This window comes from Bubalus bubalis, chromosome 4, assembly GCF_019923935.1.
Source record: "Bubalus bubalis isolate 160015118507 breed Murrah chromosome 4, NDDB_SH_1, whole genome shotgun sequence".
In the NCBI taxonomy this organism is placed as follows: Eukaryota; Metazoa; Chordata; class Mammalia; order Artiodactyla; family Bovidae; genus Bubalus; species Bubalus bubalis.
The window spans coordinates 17,565,304-17,579,484 of NC_059160.1; the positions used below are offsets into that span (position 1 = coordinate 17,565,304).

The following is a 14,181-nucleotide window of genomic DNA, read 5'->3' on the forward strand; positions in this document are numbered from 1 at the left end:
TCTATGAGGGAAACTCTTCTCCCCAAAGCCCAGATGAGTCAGGTCTACCTCTATTACCTGGAGCAGATGTGGAGTCATTGTTGTCCTCACCATCTGACAGGAGGCCTAAAGTGGAGACAAACATCACACAACACACAGAATGACTCTCCCCACACGCACGGGACCTGTGTTAAGGCTGGGAATGGGCAGACCTGGATCCTGCAGTGTAGATGGGGGCTGGGGGCTCACGGGGCTCTGAGAGGCCATCCTGCCACTTTGGAGAGCTGCCTCTGTAAGCCTGGGGCACACGTGGGGTCTGTGGATGCTGAGAAGATGTTCACAGCCAGTGGGAGGTGACAACCAGAGGTCCCAGGAAGGCAGGCAGGGACACCCACCTGGGCTGCCCAGAAGACCCTCCTTCTGAGTCACAAGGTAACCGAGCTCCTCATACACAGCTTCAGCAAGAGCATCTTCATAGCTGGATAAGGCTGAGAGATCCCCTAGCAGGTCAGAGATTCTGCCCCAGACACCCCGATCCAGCAGACCCACCTTCATCTCCCCTATGCTCACACAGAGGCTGCCTGGACCTCAGCATCATCTCTTACCCCGTGCACCGTGTTGGCACCTTCTCTCCTCATCTGACCTGAATCCACAGCTCAGCCCTGACTCTTTCTGGTCTCACAGAAGAGGCCATGACATATGAGAGTTCACACCCCAGTCCTAAAAACCTCTGTATGTTCAGCCCTTAGAGCTCAGCATGGAGCATGTGGAGCTCTACAGACTCAGAACAAAGACCTGGCCCAGGTTCCCCTCCTCACACCTGCCCCATCTCCTGCCTGCACATACTCTCCCTGGTCCCCAGTTCCCCCTGCGGCCCATCTCTGAGCTCTGCTCTCCATCTGAGCAGCTGAGTCACCAGGATGATGAGGACCAGGAAGAGAAGAGACCCCAGAATGAGGCAGAGGACCCCAGGCAGGGAGAAGATGCCAGGGAGAGGATTTGAGGCTGGTCTGGCCCCTAAGGAAAGCAAGGCAACAGGGTGCGAAGAAGGTCCTGGGCACAGAGAAACCCCCTGTACCAGCATTTCTGGGGGCTCTGGATGATGGTGTCCTAGCCTCAGACACAAATATATTAATAGTGACTGGGCTCCTCCAGGTCTCATCCTGAGACAAGTCAACTCCACTCCGGCCAGAGTGGCCCCGAGGCAAAGCTGGGGATTGTCAGGGAGCTGCCCTGCCGGGACAGCCTCTGAGGACCCAGCTCATCCCTTCTCCTTGGGCATCAAACAGTCCTGAGACCCGCACCTCACTGATGAGGAGCAACACTCAGGGGCAGGTAGGAGAATGGGAGAACTTTAGAATCTGCACCACCGGAACTAGACTCTTTTGGATCCTGGGCCTGAGAAACATGTGGCCCTGGGAACTAAGGCAGGGGCATTCCCCAACATAATGCCCCGGCTCCTTCCCAACAGCCAGGACTCCTCAGGCTCTTTCAACTCCTGAGTTGTCAGAGAGCCTACAGAACAGGTTACCAGAATCTGAGTATTCTCCCCTGCCCATGGATGGACCACAGTACCTGCTGTAGTCAGAGGCAATGTTGTCCTTGCACCTAAAGAGAAAAACAGGAGATTGGGTAAACGGAATTGGCCAGATCACAGGGTAACCCATATTCCCCTCCTGAGCCCTGAAATCACCACCTCAGTCTCCATGACATCAGTGTCCAGTCCTCCCAGCTTCACTGTGCTAGATCAGAGCCCCAGCACCCAGACACTCTCTGAACACAAACTCCCCACCACCCCCGGTCCAGCCCACTGTCCCCATGCTGCCCCAGCTCACCCAGGGTGGACCCCGAGCCCCTCACTCACCAGAGCACCTCATACCAGCATCCTCCTTGTGCTTGCAATCTCTCTGCCCCCAGGGCTCCACAGCACAGTCCCACAGGGAAGACTCCCGACCCCCGCACTGCACCTCATCCAGCCAGATGCTCCCATTTCCAGGGCCAAATGCTGCAGACTGCATGGCTTCCAGGGCCTGGTCACAGCCCAGCTGCTGATACACCACCTCGACCTCTGCCAGGCTCCAGGAGTCATCGCACACGGTGCCCCAGGAGCCGCTGTGCCAGACCTCCACCCGCCCTGAGCACTTGCTGTCTCCTCCCCTGAGCTGGAGCTTCTCTCTGTCTGAAAAGGCAGCAGCCCCTCCTGTGACTGCCCTGGTGAGAGGAAGGAGCCCCTGGGAGCCACAGGGGAGGGGGCAGGCTGACGTACCTGTGCAGGGGGCAGCAGTTGGACAGCTCTTGGGTCTTCTTCCTGCACACAACGGGGAAACAGTGGATCAGGGACAGCTGGGGGTGGTCCTGTCCCCACATAAGATTATCTAAGGTCTGACTCAGTGCAAATGACATGTGAAAACACAGGCTCATTATCTCCTGGTCTGAGACATTCAGTGCATGTGATCATCAGCTGGAATAACTGTAACTGTTCATCATTTATTGGTCTCCACATCCCACAACAAATACAAACACACACAGACACAGGCACATAGATATTTTGTAGACTCAGCTCAAAATCATCACTTAGATTGGAAAGCATAAATCACTCTAAGAACATCCTTCAGGGTTGAGACAGACACAGAAACAGACAGTAAGTCACCTGCACACGAGATATAGGCTTCCTCCTTTGGAGAGCAGGAACTGTATTTCCAAGGGTCAGAAGGACACTGCCAGAGAGAGGTGTCAGTTTTCTGATACTGAATTCCATCTACCCACCAGGGTCTAGAACCTTCTCTAAGAGCAACAAAAGTGTCGAGGGTTCCACTGTCCCCACAGCCAAGCTGTCTGCAGATCACGGACACAGTGATGTCATCTATGGGGTTATGGCAGATACTGCCCCAGGTCCCATTGTAGAAAACTTCCAGCCACCCAGCACACTGCTGGTCCTCGCTCACCATCCTGAGGGACAGGCACTCTAAGATTGAAAGAGAGGAGACAGGACACAGTGAGCACTCCACTCAGAGCTCTGGGTCATCCTCTCTCCCAGAAACTGTGACCATACATCCCTGAACCAACTGCAGAGATGCCCACTAGTTGACAAGACTATTGAGAGGGTAACAGGAAGGAAGGCCATGGGTCTCCAAACGGAGGAAATAGCCTGCAAGTGTCAGACATTTTTATCTCTCTTAAGCAGCAGGAGGAAACAAACTAGTGATATTTTTTCCTTCTCTATACAAATTTAAAAGGAGATTTTTCTTAAAATACTGTGTTGCCATAATGACACCTGGTTTCACCTGAAGTTAACTATTCTCAAACCTAGAGATAACAAATGCCTTTTTCTTATGGAAATGTTTGTCTTAAGCTTGCAGAAGACACCACCCTTATGGCAGAATGTGAAGAGGAACTCAAAAGCCTCTTGATGAAAGTGAAAGTGGAGAGTGAAAAAGTTGGCTTAAAGCTCAACATTCAGAAAATGAAGATCATGGCATCCGGTCCCATCACTTCATGGGAAATAGATGTGGAAACAGTGGAAACAATGTCAGACTTTATTTTTGGGGGGCTCCAGAATCACTGCAGATGGTGACTACAGCCATGAAATTAAAAGACGCTTACTCTTTGGATGGAAAGTTATGACCAACCTAGATAGCATATTCAAAAGCAGAGACATTACTTTGCCAACAAAGGTCCGTCTAGTCAAGGCTATGGTTTTTCCTGTGGTCATGTATGGATGTGAGAGTTGGACTGTGAAGAAGGCTGAGCGCTGAAGAATTGATGCTTTTGAACCGTGGTGTTGGAGAACACTCTTGAGCATCCCTTGGACTGCAAGGAGATCCAACCAGTCCATTTTGAAGGAGATCAGCCCTGGGTATTCTTTGGAAGGAATGATGCTAAAGCTGAAACTCCAGTACTTCGGCCACCTCATGCGAAGAGTTGACTCATTGGAAAAGTCTCTGATGCTGGGAGGGATTGGGGGCAGGAGGAGAAGGGGACAACAGAGGATGAGATGGCTGGATGGCATCACTGACTCGATGGACGTGAGTCTGAGTGAACTCCAGGAGTTGGTTGATGGACAGAGAGCCCTGGCGTGCTGCGATTCATGGGGTGGCAAAGAGTCGGACATGACTGAGTGACTGAACTGAACTGATGCTAATATACTATGCATTTACCCCAAGCTCCGTCTTCAAGTTGGTTCCGCCTCTTGGCTCAGAACCTACTTGACAAACCAGTATGTTATACTCAGATATTGTTCCCCTAATCTATGTAAATGAAAATATTTGTATGGTGGTCTGCCCTTCTTCAAGATTCAAGTTAATCATTTTATGGCCCAGGATAAACCACTTGGTGCCAAGATTATCCCAAAATGCATCTTATGGGTGAGGGGCCTGGTGCCATTCTGAATTTTAAGACATTCCTTTCTTTCAATAACAGACTGCTAGTGACTATAGAACATCCAGTTGAAGACTAGCAGGGTGGTACTCTTTCTGCCCCCTTCTGATGCCTATGTCAGAAGCTTTCTCTATCTCCTTTATACTTTAATAAAACTTTATTACACAAAAGCTCTGAGCAATCAAGCCTCGTCTCTGGCCCCGGATTGAATGCTTCTCCTCCGGGGCTCAAGAATCTCGGCGTCTTTGCGCGATTCAACAACAACCTTTCACTATCATTGCCTCACTTCTACCTGACTTTGTCCATTTGTGTCTGTCTTTCTATTTCTACCACGATGATGTAGTGGATACAAACAGAGAAAGACCTACCAGGGCACCTGCGGGATGGAGAACTGCCTCCTGCCTCCTGAGAAAAAACTCTAAAACGGATTGTTGATGGAATGTGATGTGGCTATTTGGGGAGGGAAGCAAAATAACGGAGCCACAAATGTCCACATACCAATCCTTAGTACCTGTGAATATGTTCCTGACCTGGCAAAAGGAACTTTACAGATGTAACAAACTTAAGGACCTTGGGATGTTTAGACCCCAGTTTAAACACCTCCTTAGCTGCACTATCCTTAGAAATGGACAACCTTTCCAGTTCCAGTCAGAGGGAAATGTAAGTGAGGAAGAATGGTCAGAAGAGGTGCTGTTGTTGAAGAAGAAAGACCCAAGCCAAGGAATGAGACCACACAGAAACCAGGAAAGGCTGGGAAAGGGGTCCTCCAGGAAGAATGCAGCCCTGTGGACACTGGGGTGTTGGCCCACAGAGACCCTCATCAGACTCCTAGCACACAGAACTGAACAGAGTAAGTCTGTGCTTTCATTACATCATCCACAGGATCTCCAGACTGTACTACCACAGGGAACTGGAGAGAGAGCCCTGCTTTCATGTGGAAACTGTCAGAAACGGCTCTGCCAGGAAACAGTACTGAGAAAAAAGGACCACAATCTCAGCTGCTGCAGGAGGAAGTGAAAGCACCTCGTCTTCTCGTCTGCTGGAAACACAGGCCCCATGGGAGGAAGCCTCCTTCTCTAGTCCTTTCAGCATCTCTCCCTCAGGGCTCAGATCTCCGTCCTCCAGAGCCCCACCCCTCCCCCAAACTGTGGACAGTGTGGAGTGCTGACCTGAGCAGATGACCCCCGCGTCCTCCTTGTGTCTGCAGTCATGCCGCCCCCAGCCCCGGGAAGGGCACCTCCACACGTGGGACTCCTTTCCTGTTCAGTTCAGGTCGTCCAGCCAGATGGGCCCTGATCCCTCCCTAAAGGGAGCAGACCTCGTGGCATTGAGGGCTTGTCCACAGCCCAGCTGCCTACACACCACGTGGGCATCATCCAGGATCCAGCCGTCATCACAGATGGTGCCCCAGGAGCCCTGGTCAAGGATCTCCACTCTCCCGGCACAGTGACCCCCCCCCCATCAACCAGGCGGATCTGTCTGCTGTCTGAGGAGAGAGAAATGGGACAATGGGGTGGTGACGGGTGGTGACGGGGGCTAGGGGACAGTGGGTAAGAAGGGTCTTCTGTCCTGTGGGACCCTCACCTGAGCAGTAGGGGGCGCTGTCCTCTGAGGCTTCAGAGCCTGCTGGTTCGGACACGGAGTCATTGCACTGGGGAAGCACCTGGGTCTGGTTTCCTGCAGAAACACCAGTGATCAGAGGGCTGGGAGGGTTGACGTAAAGAAAACTAAATTAAGGTTAAAAAATTACCTAGCAGTGGAGCCTGAAATGAAACCTGTGGCATATCAGTAAAGTTATCATAACTTTAGTATCCACTTTCTCTATGGAGAATTCTGCTTCTGACAGTGCCATAATTTGGGTCTAAGCCAAGTGTTGCACTAAGAATGAGTTGAATAAGGTGTGTTACTCCTAAATCTATCCCTAAGTAGAAGATGCAAAACAAAATCCTTTCTGAAGAATTTCTACAATTTTTCATCTTCGGTGTCTATCATTTAAACAAATACTTATACAAAAGAGATTTCTTGGAAACTCAAGAGGCAAAAGGAAACATTGGAAAGAATATCCCAGGGTATCCAGCTATTAGAGTTACCAGAGAGAGAATTTATTTTATTTTGTTAATTTATTATTCTTATTACTGGAAGATAATTGCTTTACAACGTTGTGTTAGTTTCTGCTGTACAACAACGTGAATCAGCCAAAATTATACATATATACCCTCCCTCTCAAGCCTCCCTCCCACCCCATCCACCATCCCACCCTTTTAGGTCATCACAGAGCATCTAGCTGAGCTCCCTGTGCTATATAGCAGCTTCCTGCTACCATCTGTTTCACATGTGACAGTGAATACATGTCAGTGCTACTGTCTCAATTCATCCTACCCTCTCCTAACCACTGCAGTGTGTTCCCATCTGTTCTCAATGTCTTCATCTCTATTTCTGCCCTGAAAATAGGTTCACCTGTACCCTTTTTCTAGATTCCATTGACAGAGAATTTAAACAGCCATGATTAAAATGCTCATAAAATTAATTCACAAGATATGTATCTTGGCAAGGAAATGATTACAAAAACAAAGATTCTAGAGATAAAAAACTTAATAGCTGGAATTAAGAACTAGAGAATGAGTGTATCTCAGTGTTAGATCAGCATAAGGTAGAAAGAGTACAATGAAAGATCAGAGGACAAATATTCCTCTATTTAGAAATGCTGGTCACATGGTAAGTGCCCCAGTTATCGTGCTGTAAAACAAATTCCCCCCAAAACTTAGCAACTAAAGCAAAACATATATACTTCAGTTTGCTTATGATTTCCTGGGTGTAATCTGAGAAAGACTCAACTTGGCAGTTCTGTCTTGGGGTTTTTCATGTGGTTGCACTTAGATGTCATCTGGGGCTGAAGTTTGCTGAGACTTGACTGAACTGTGGTTAATAACTGTGGAAATTCCCTGAAGTATTTTAGGGATAAAGGGACATCATTTCTGCAACCTAATTCAGAAAGAGTTTACATATTTAGGGATAAATGGAACAGGAGGGGGACGGACAGAAAAAGAGAGGGAGACAAAGAGATAAAGATTAAAGCAAAATAGGACTTCCAATTCAAGATGGCAGAGTAGAAAGAGTGAATATGAAACAGAAGAAGTGAAACATACTAGATAAAAGTAAAAGATCATGTTTCACTTTTTCTATTTCATATTCAGTGCTCCCATTTCATTTAGTTTATGTTCTCTAATTTCTCCATCTCTTATTTTTTTTTTGATGTTCTTACTCAAGCCTTTATCAAGTGTAGTAGAAAAGCTTTTGTACACATATATAATTATGTATAATATGTATATTTTAGAAAACATACATTTTTGCCTAACTAAAAAGTTTATGACATTTTGATTCCACTTGTTTGACTTAGTATGAATAGAATGCTAGATTTCTTTTTTTTTTTTTTTCCTTATAAATTACTGATTTTCTGTTAGGCTTATTGTACATTGACTCAAATATCCATTCAACAAGCATTTATAAAACATTTATGATACACCAGGCACTGTGTATATTGTGTTGAATAAGGCACTGTCTAGTGAGGTTTCATAGTCAAGAACAATAAATTATAGCACAATTTGATAAGTGTGCTTTCATTGAGAAATAAACAAAGCATTGTGGAAGGCCAGATTAATAGTATATACAAGTGATTTATATTCCTTTTTCTCTGACTACTGCCTAATCTCCCTTCTTTTCTGATTTGCCCATAAGCAGGGAAGCCAAAGAAGGAATGAAAGCTGAGTAGGATAATTTGCATGTCAAATGGTCAAGTCAGATGAAGACTGATGACTTGATGATATCAACGGATTTGGTACTTAGAAGGTCAAAAAAAAACCTTTTTTTGAATACTGCAATCTTTGCATCTCAGGGTTAGGACCTAAAATAAAGGTGTCTTTTGGTAGAATTTAATAAAGAAATGTTGCTAATTCTGGCGAAGGCAATGGCATCCCACTCCAGTACTCTTGCCTGGAAACTCCCATGGATGGAAGAGCCTGGCAGGCTGCAGTCCAAGGGGTCCCCAAGAGTCGGACACGACTGAGCGACTTTACTTTCACTTTTCACTTTCATGCATTGGAGAAGGAAATGGCAACCCACTCCAGTATTCTTGCCTGGAGAATCCCAGGGACGGGGGAGCCTGGTGGACTGCAGTCTATGGGATCTCACAGAGTCAGACACGACTGAAGTGACTTAGCAGCAGCAGCAGCAGCTAATTCTAGGGATTTACACAAATAGTAGTTTTTATTAGTCTACTTCTATATCTCTTCCACCTTCCCTCTCCATCAGAGCAAAGGGAATCATCTACTTTCTCCTTTTGGAAGGACTTCCCTGGTGGCTCAGACAGTAAAGAATCTGCCTGCAATGCAGGAAGACCTGGGTTCGATCCCTGGGTTGAGAAGATGCCCTGGAGAAGGGAATGGCAACCCACCCCAGTATTCTGGCCCAGAGAATCCCATGGACAAAGGAAGCCTAGTAGGCTGACAAAGAGTTGGACAGAACTCAGCAACTAACACTTTCACTTTATTCGCTGCTTTTGGAAACCTCCTTTGTCTCCCAGGGCAAAGGAAGGGATGGTCTTGCCTCACTCAGAGGACCTCACTCCCCTCTTTCTTGGCAGCCAGGGCCCCTCCTCTCTAGTTGATATAGTTTGCATATGTGAAGAAGGTTTTGTCTAAGGAGTTTAAGGGGTTAGAGCTCAGCCTTGAAAAAAAACAAAGGGAATTTTTTCATTTTTCACTCAGTAACCATTACTCCTCTCTGTCAACCAACCCCTCTAGACTGTGAATTTAAAAATATATATGCAACAAGTAACAGTGGTTTACTGTACAGCATAGGGAACTATAGTCAATATCTTGTAATAAGCTATGATGGAAAATAATTTCAAAAATAATAATGTGTATTTGTGTAACTGAATCACTTTGCTGTGCACCTGAAACATTGTAAGTATAAATCAACTACACTTCAATAAAAAATATATATTTAAAATATATGTATTTTTTAAAAAGATTAAAGCAAAATACTAATATTGGGAAATCCAGGTAAAGGTCATCTGGGAATTTTTATATTATTCTTACAACTTTTCTGTAAGTCTCAAAAAAAAAATATTAAAAGGTGAAACAAGTCCAAAAAATTCATCCTTAGGACACTTTTACACACAAAAAATATGAATAGCATCAAAAACAAAATGCCTAGGAGAAAACCTAGTAGAAGATGGGCAAAACCTCTGAGGGAAATTCAAGACCTAACTGAATGGAGGGATATACAATGTCAATGAATTGGGAGACTCAAAATTGTTAATCATCCTCAAATTTATACATAGATTCAATCTAGTCACAATCAAAATACATTTAGGCTTTTTTTTTGGGGGGGGGGGTGAAAAGTGACAAGCTGATTCCAAAACTTATACAAAATCCAAAACGCCTAGAAATACCAACACAGTTGGCAAGAAAAGAAACAGTGTTAGAGGAGTTAATAAAAAGTAACACTCATAAATTAAAATCATTCAGAGAGTGTAAAGATACAATACTTAAGAAATACAGTGTTGGTGCCAGGACAGACAAGTAATACAATGGAACAGAGTAGACTGTCATAAAGGACAGACACATATGCCCTTCTGCTTATGACAAAGGTTACATTGCAATGGGGAAAAGAGCCTGCTCAGTAAAAGATTCTGGGTCAGTTGGACGTCCATATGAATCCTGGAGAAGGAAATGGCAACCTGACCCTTATCTTACACAGATATCAATCCCAGAAGAAATGTACAATTATATGCAAGAGAAAATAATTAAATTGCTATAATATTTCACCATGAAATACCTACCTTTTGAGACACAGATGCAAGAACAGACATTTGGACTCACTGGGAGGAGTTGTTGTTGTTCAGTCGCTCAGTCATGTCTGATTCTTTGCAACTTCACGGACTGCAGCACGCCAGTCTTTCCTGTGGTTCACCATCTCCCAGAGCTTACTCAAACTCATGTCCACTGAATCAGGGATGCTATCCAACCATCTAAACCTCTGTCATCCCCTTCTCCTCCTGCTTTCAATCTTTCCCAGCATAAAGATCTTTTCTAATGAGCCAGCTTTTCGAATCAGGTGGCCAAAGTATAGGAGCTTTAGCTTTAGCATCCGTCCTTCTAATGAATATTCAGGACTGATTTCCTTTAGGATTGATGGGTTTGATCTCCTTGCAGTCCAGGGGACTCTCAAGAGATTTCTCCAATACCAGAACTCAAAAGCATCAATTCTTCAGCATTCAGCCTTCTTTATGGTCCAACTCTCACATCCATACATGACTACTGGAAAAACCATGACTTTGACTATATGGACCTTCGTTGACAAAGTAATGTCTCTGCTTTTTAATATGCTGTCTAGGTTGGTCATAGCTTTTCCTTCAAGGAGCAAGCGTCTTTTAATTTTGTGGCTGCAGTCATCATCTGTAGTGGTTTTGGAGCCCAAGAAAATAAAGTCTGCCGCTGGTTCCATTGTTTCCCCCATCTATTTGCCACGAAGTGATGGGACCAGATGCCATAATCTTCATTTTTTTGAATGTTGAGTTTTAAGCCAGCTTTTTCACTCTCCTCTGTCACCTTCATCAGGAGGCTCTTTAGTTCCTCTTCACATTCTGCCATAAATGTGGTGTCATCTGCACATCTCAGGTTATTGATATTTCTCCTGGAAATCTGATTCCCGCTTGTGCTTCACCCAGCCTGTCATTTCTCATGATGTACTCTGCATATAAGTTAAATAAGCAGGGTGACAATATATGGCCTTGGCGCACTCCTTTCCCAATTTGGAACCAGTCCATTGTTCCATATCCTGTGGTCACTGCTGAGTTTTCCATATTTTCTGGCATATTGAGTGCAGCATTTTCACAGCATCATTTGAAATAGCTCAGCTAGAATTCCATCTAGCTTTGTTGGTAGTGATGCTTTCTAAAGCCCATTTGACTTTGGACTCCAAGATGTCTGGCTCAAGGTGAGTGATTATCTGAGTTATTAAGATTATCTGGGTCATTAAGATTTTTTGTGTAGCTCTTCTGTGTATTCTTGCCACCTCTTCTTAATATCCTCTGGTCTGTTAGGTCCATACTGTTTCTGTCCTATATTGTGCCCATCTTTGCATGAAATGTTCCCTTGGTATCTCTAATTTTCTAGAAGAGATCTCTAGTGTTCCCCATTCTATTGTTTTCCTCTATTTCTTTGCATTCTTCACTTAGGATGGCTTTCTTATCTCTCCTGGATATACCTTGGACCTCTGCATTCAGATGGGTATATCTTTCCTTTTCTCCTTTGCTTTTCATTTCTATTCTTTTCTCAGCTATTTGTAAGGCCTCCTCAGACAGCCATTTTGCCTTTTTGCATTTCTTTTTCTTGGGGATGGCTTTGATCACCACCTCCTGTACAACGTCATGAACCTCTGTCCGTAGTCCTTCAGACACTCTATCAGATCTAATCTCTTGAATCTATTTGTTGACAGGGGGGATGATTTGAGAGAATACCATTGAAATATATACATTACCATATGCAAAATAGATAGACAAGAGTTTGATGTATAATGCAGGGCTCCCAAATCTGGTGATCTGTGACAATCTGGAGGGATGGGGTAGGGAGGAAGATGGGAGGAGCAGACTGGATGGAGGGGACAAATGGATGCCTACTGTCAATCCATACTGATGTATGGTGAAAAAAAATCACAATAATATAAAGTAGTTATTAAAAAGAGAAATTACCTTTTAAAGCCAGTTTTCCCTCACCCTCTGTTCTTGGGGACATTTCACACCAGAAGCATCTTAAGTACCAGTAGCCTTTCCCTCTCTCTTACCTGAGCAAATCACAGAGGCTGTGTTACCACGGGAACAGTCAGGACCACCCAGAGCAGTCACAGGGCAACTCCACAGGAAGGACTCAGCCCCTGAGCAGTGTAATCGGGCTGTTGATATCCGATCACCTCCTTCCATAAAGTGTGGTCCTCCGGGGGTGGAGATGGCGACTCCACAGCCAAGCTGAGGACAGACAACATTGGCATTGGCCAGACTCCAGTGGGAGGCACAGAGCACTCTCCATCGTCCAGAAATGTTCATCTCCAACTGCCCCTCACACTGAGAGGAGCCGTTTGTCATGAGCCGGACTTCTGAGTATGCTGGATACGAGATAATAGAATTTCAGAAATATCTCATGATTTCTGACCTGAACAGAGTGTGCAGGGAGGTTAGTCCTGACCTACATCTCACCTGAACAGACAAGCTGAACAGCTCCACTGTGGTGACAAGTGCCCCCTGGACAGGGCACTCTGAGGCAGGACCAGAGCTTAGGCTCCTCCCCCTCACAACTGAACTCTTCAGCCCAGACTTGGCCATCTGAGTCTCTGAAGAGCTCATGTCCCACTACTGACACAGCTTTGCCACACCCCAGCTCTGCACAGAAGACTTAGGCAGTGGGGAATGTGAAGTTTCTATCAGACACTGGGATCCAGTCTTCTCCAGAATAAACTTCTACTCGCCCTGAGCAGGGTCCATCCTCTCCAACCAGATGCACAAATCCTGAGAGAAACAAATAAATAAACCAACTGCACGTTCATGATCCTGGCTTGGCAACTGGAAACATGTCACAGGCAATGGTGTGAAAGCTTTTATTTTCCAGGACTGAGGCATGAACAGAAAATTTGACAGTGTCAGAATTGCATTTTCACGGGTGAGTGTCAGAAGAGAAATCCAGAAGGATTTGCAGAGTCAGTTTAGAATGGCTGAATTCCAAAAACCTATATTTGACGTTGGTTATGATGTGAATTCCTCATTTAAGGGTCTGGAAACTATAGGGCCCAAGGAAACTGCACTGCAATGGGCATCAGACTTGGGTGCAGAAGTGAACTAACCCAGAGTGAAATAGGTCCTTGGGATTCAAGAGTTTAGAGAACTAAGATCCAGACAAGTTTAGAAGGCCATCTGACATTTCTGGGGCTAGAAGTCCAGCCAGATTTCTCTCAGGAGTCAATACTCAAGTCACTGATATAAGGGAAATCAATCGAGAGATCTGAGTGCAGGTCAGTCTATAAACAGACTTATGGCTCATGGAAGGAAAGCTAGATATTATAACAAGTCTACTTCTTATGTTTCCCATATATTTCTCATAATCTCTGATAGTGAAAAATTCCAAGAATTTCTTATCCAACTTGAATTGTGAAAAGAAATTGTCCAAAGATGAGTTTGAATATGAAGAAAGGTCAGAATCATAGGAGAAAGGGTTGGTCCTAGCCATCTTTCAAGAAAGCCTAGGATTTACCAATGAACCCAGGAGAGAATGAGTTCTCAGTGGGACTATACAAGATGACTAACTGTGTTGATTAGTTCATATTACTGGTTTTCTTCCAACACATGAGAATCTTAGCAAATGCTATGGAGTGAAGGTAATTTAATGTTTTTAAATTCTATCTATATGCTAAAAGGTGCTTCCCAGGTGGCACTAGTGGTAAAGAAGCCCCCTGCCAATGCACAAGTTAAATCCCTGGGAGGAGAGCATAGCAACCACTCCAGTATTCTGTCCTGGAGAATCCCATGGATGAGGGAGCCTGATGGGCTACAGTTCATAGAGTCACAAAGAGTCAGACATGACTGAAGAGACCTAGCATGCACTCATATGCTAACTGCAAACCACTTTCCTATTTCTTGAGAAATAGTCATCATGCTGTATAAAAAAAAAAAAAAAAAGGAGAGGGAGAAGAAGAAAAGACAGAGCAAACAGCCATGTATAATTTACAGATTTCTACATTACAAAAGCCTCAATATGGATGAACAAAGATTTGGGG

General features: G+C 45.0%; 2 protein-coding genes across 2 annotated transcripts in view; one reads left to right on the forward strand and one right to left on the reverse strand.

Annotated features, from left to right (window-relative positions):
• Positions 1–14,181, forward strand: part of LOC102402808 (antigen WC1.1) — a gene marked incomplete in the record, with an annotated part of 1,152,186 nt that overhangs the window by 720,519 nt on the left and 417,486 nt on the right.
• Positions 1–14,181, reverse strand: part of LOC102406613 (antigen WC1.1-like) — a 42,539-nt gene that overhangs the window by 3,618 nt on the left and 24,740 nt on the right. The window contains 9 exon segments of the mRNA XM_045165276.1: positions 58–105; positions 192–467; positions 1,555–1,587; positions 1,844–2,158; positions 2,246–2,287; positions 2,630–2,944; positions 5,526–5,814; positions 5,817–5,842; positions 5,941–6,033. Coding sequence (XP_045021211.1) covers positions 58–105; positions 192–467; positions 1,555–1,587; positions 1,844–2,158; positions 2,246–2,287; positions 2,630–2,944; positions 5,526–5,814; positions 5,817–5,842; positions 5,941–6,033 — 1,437 coding nt within the window.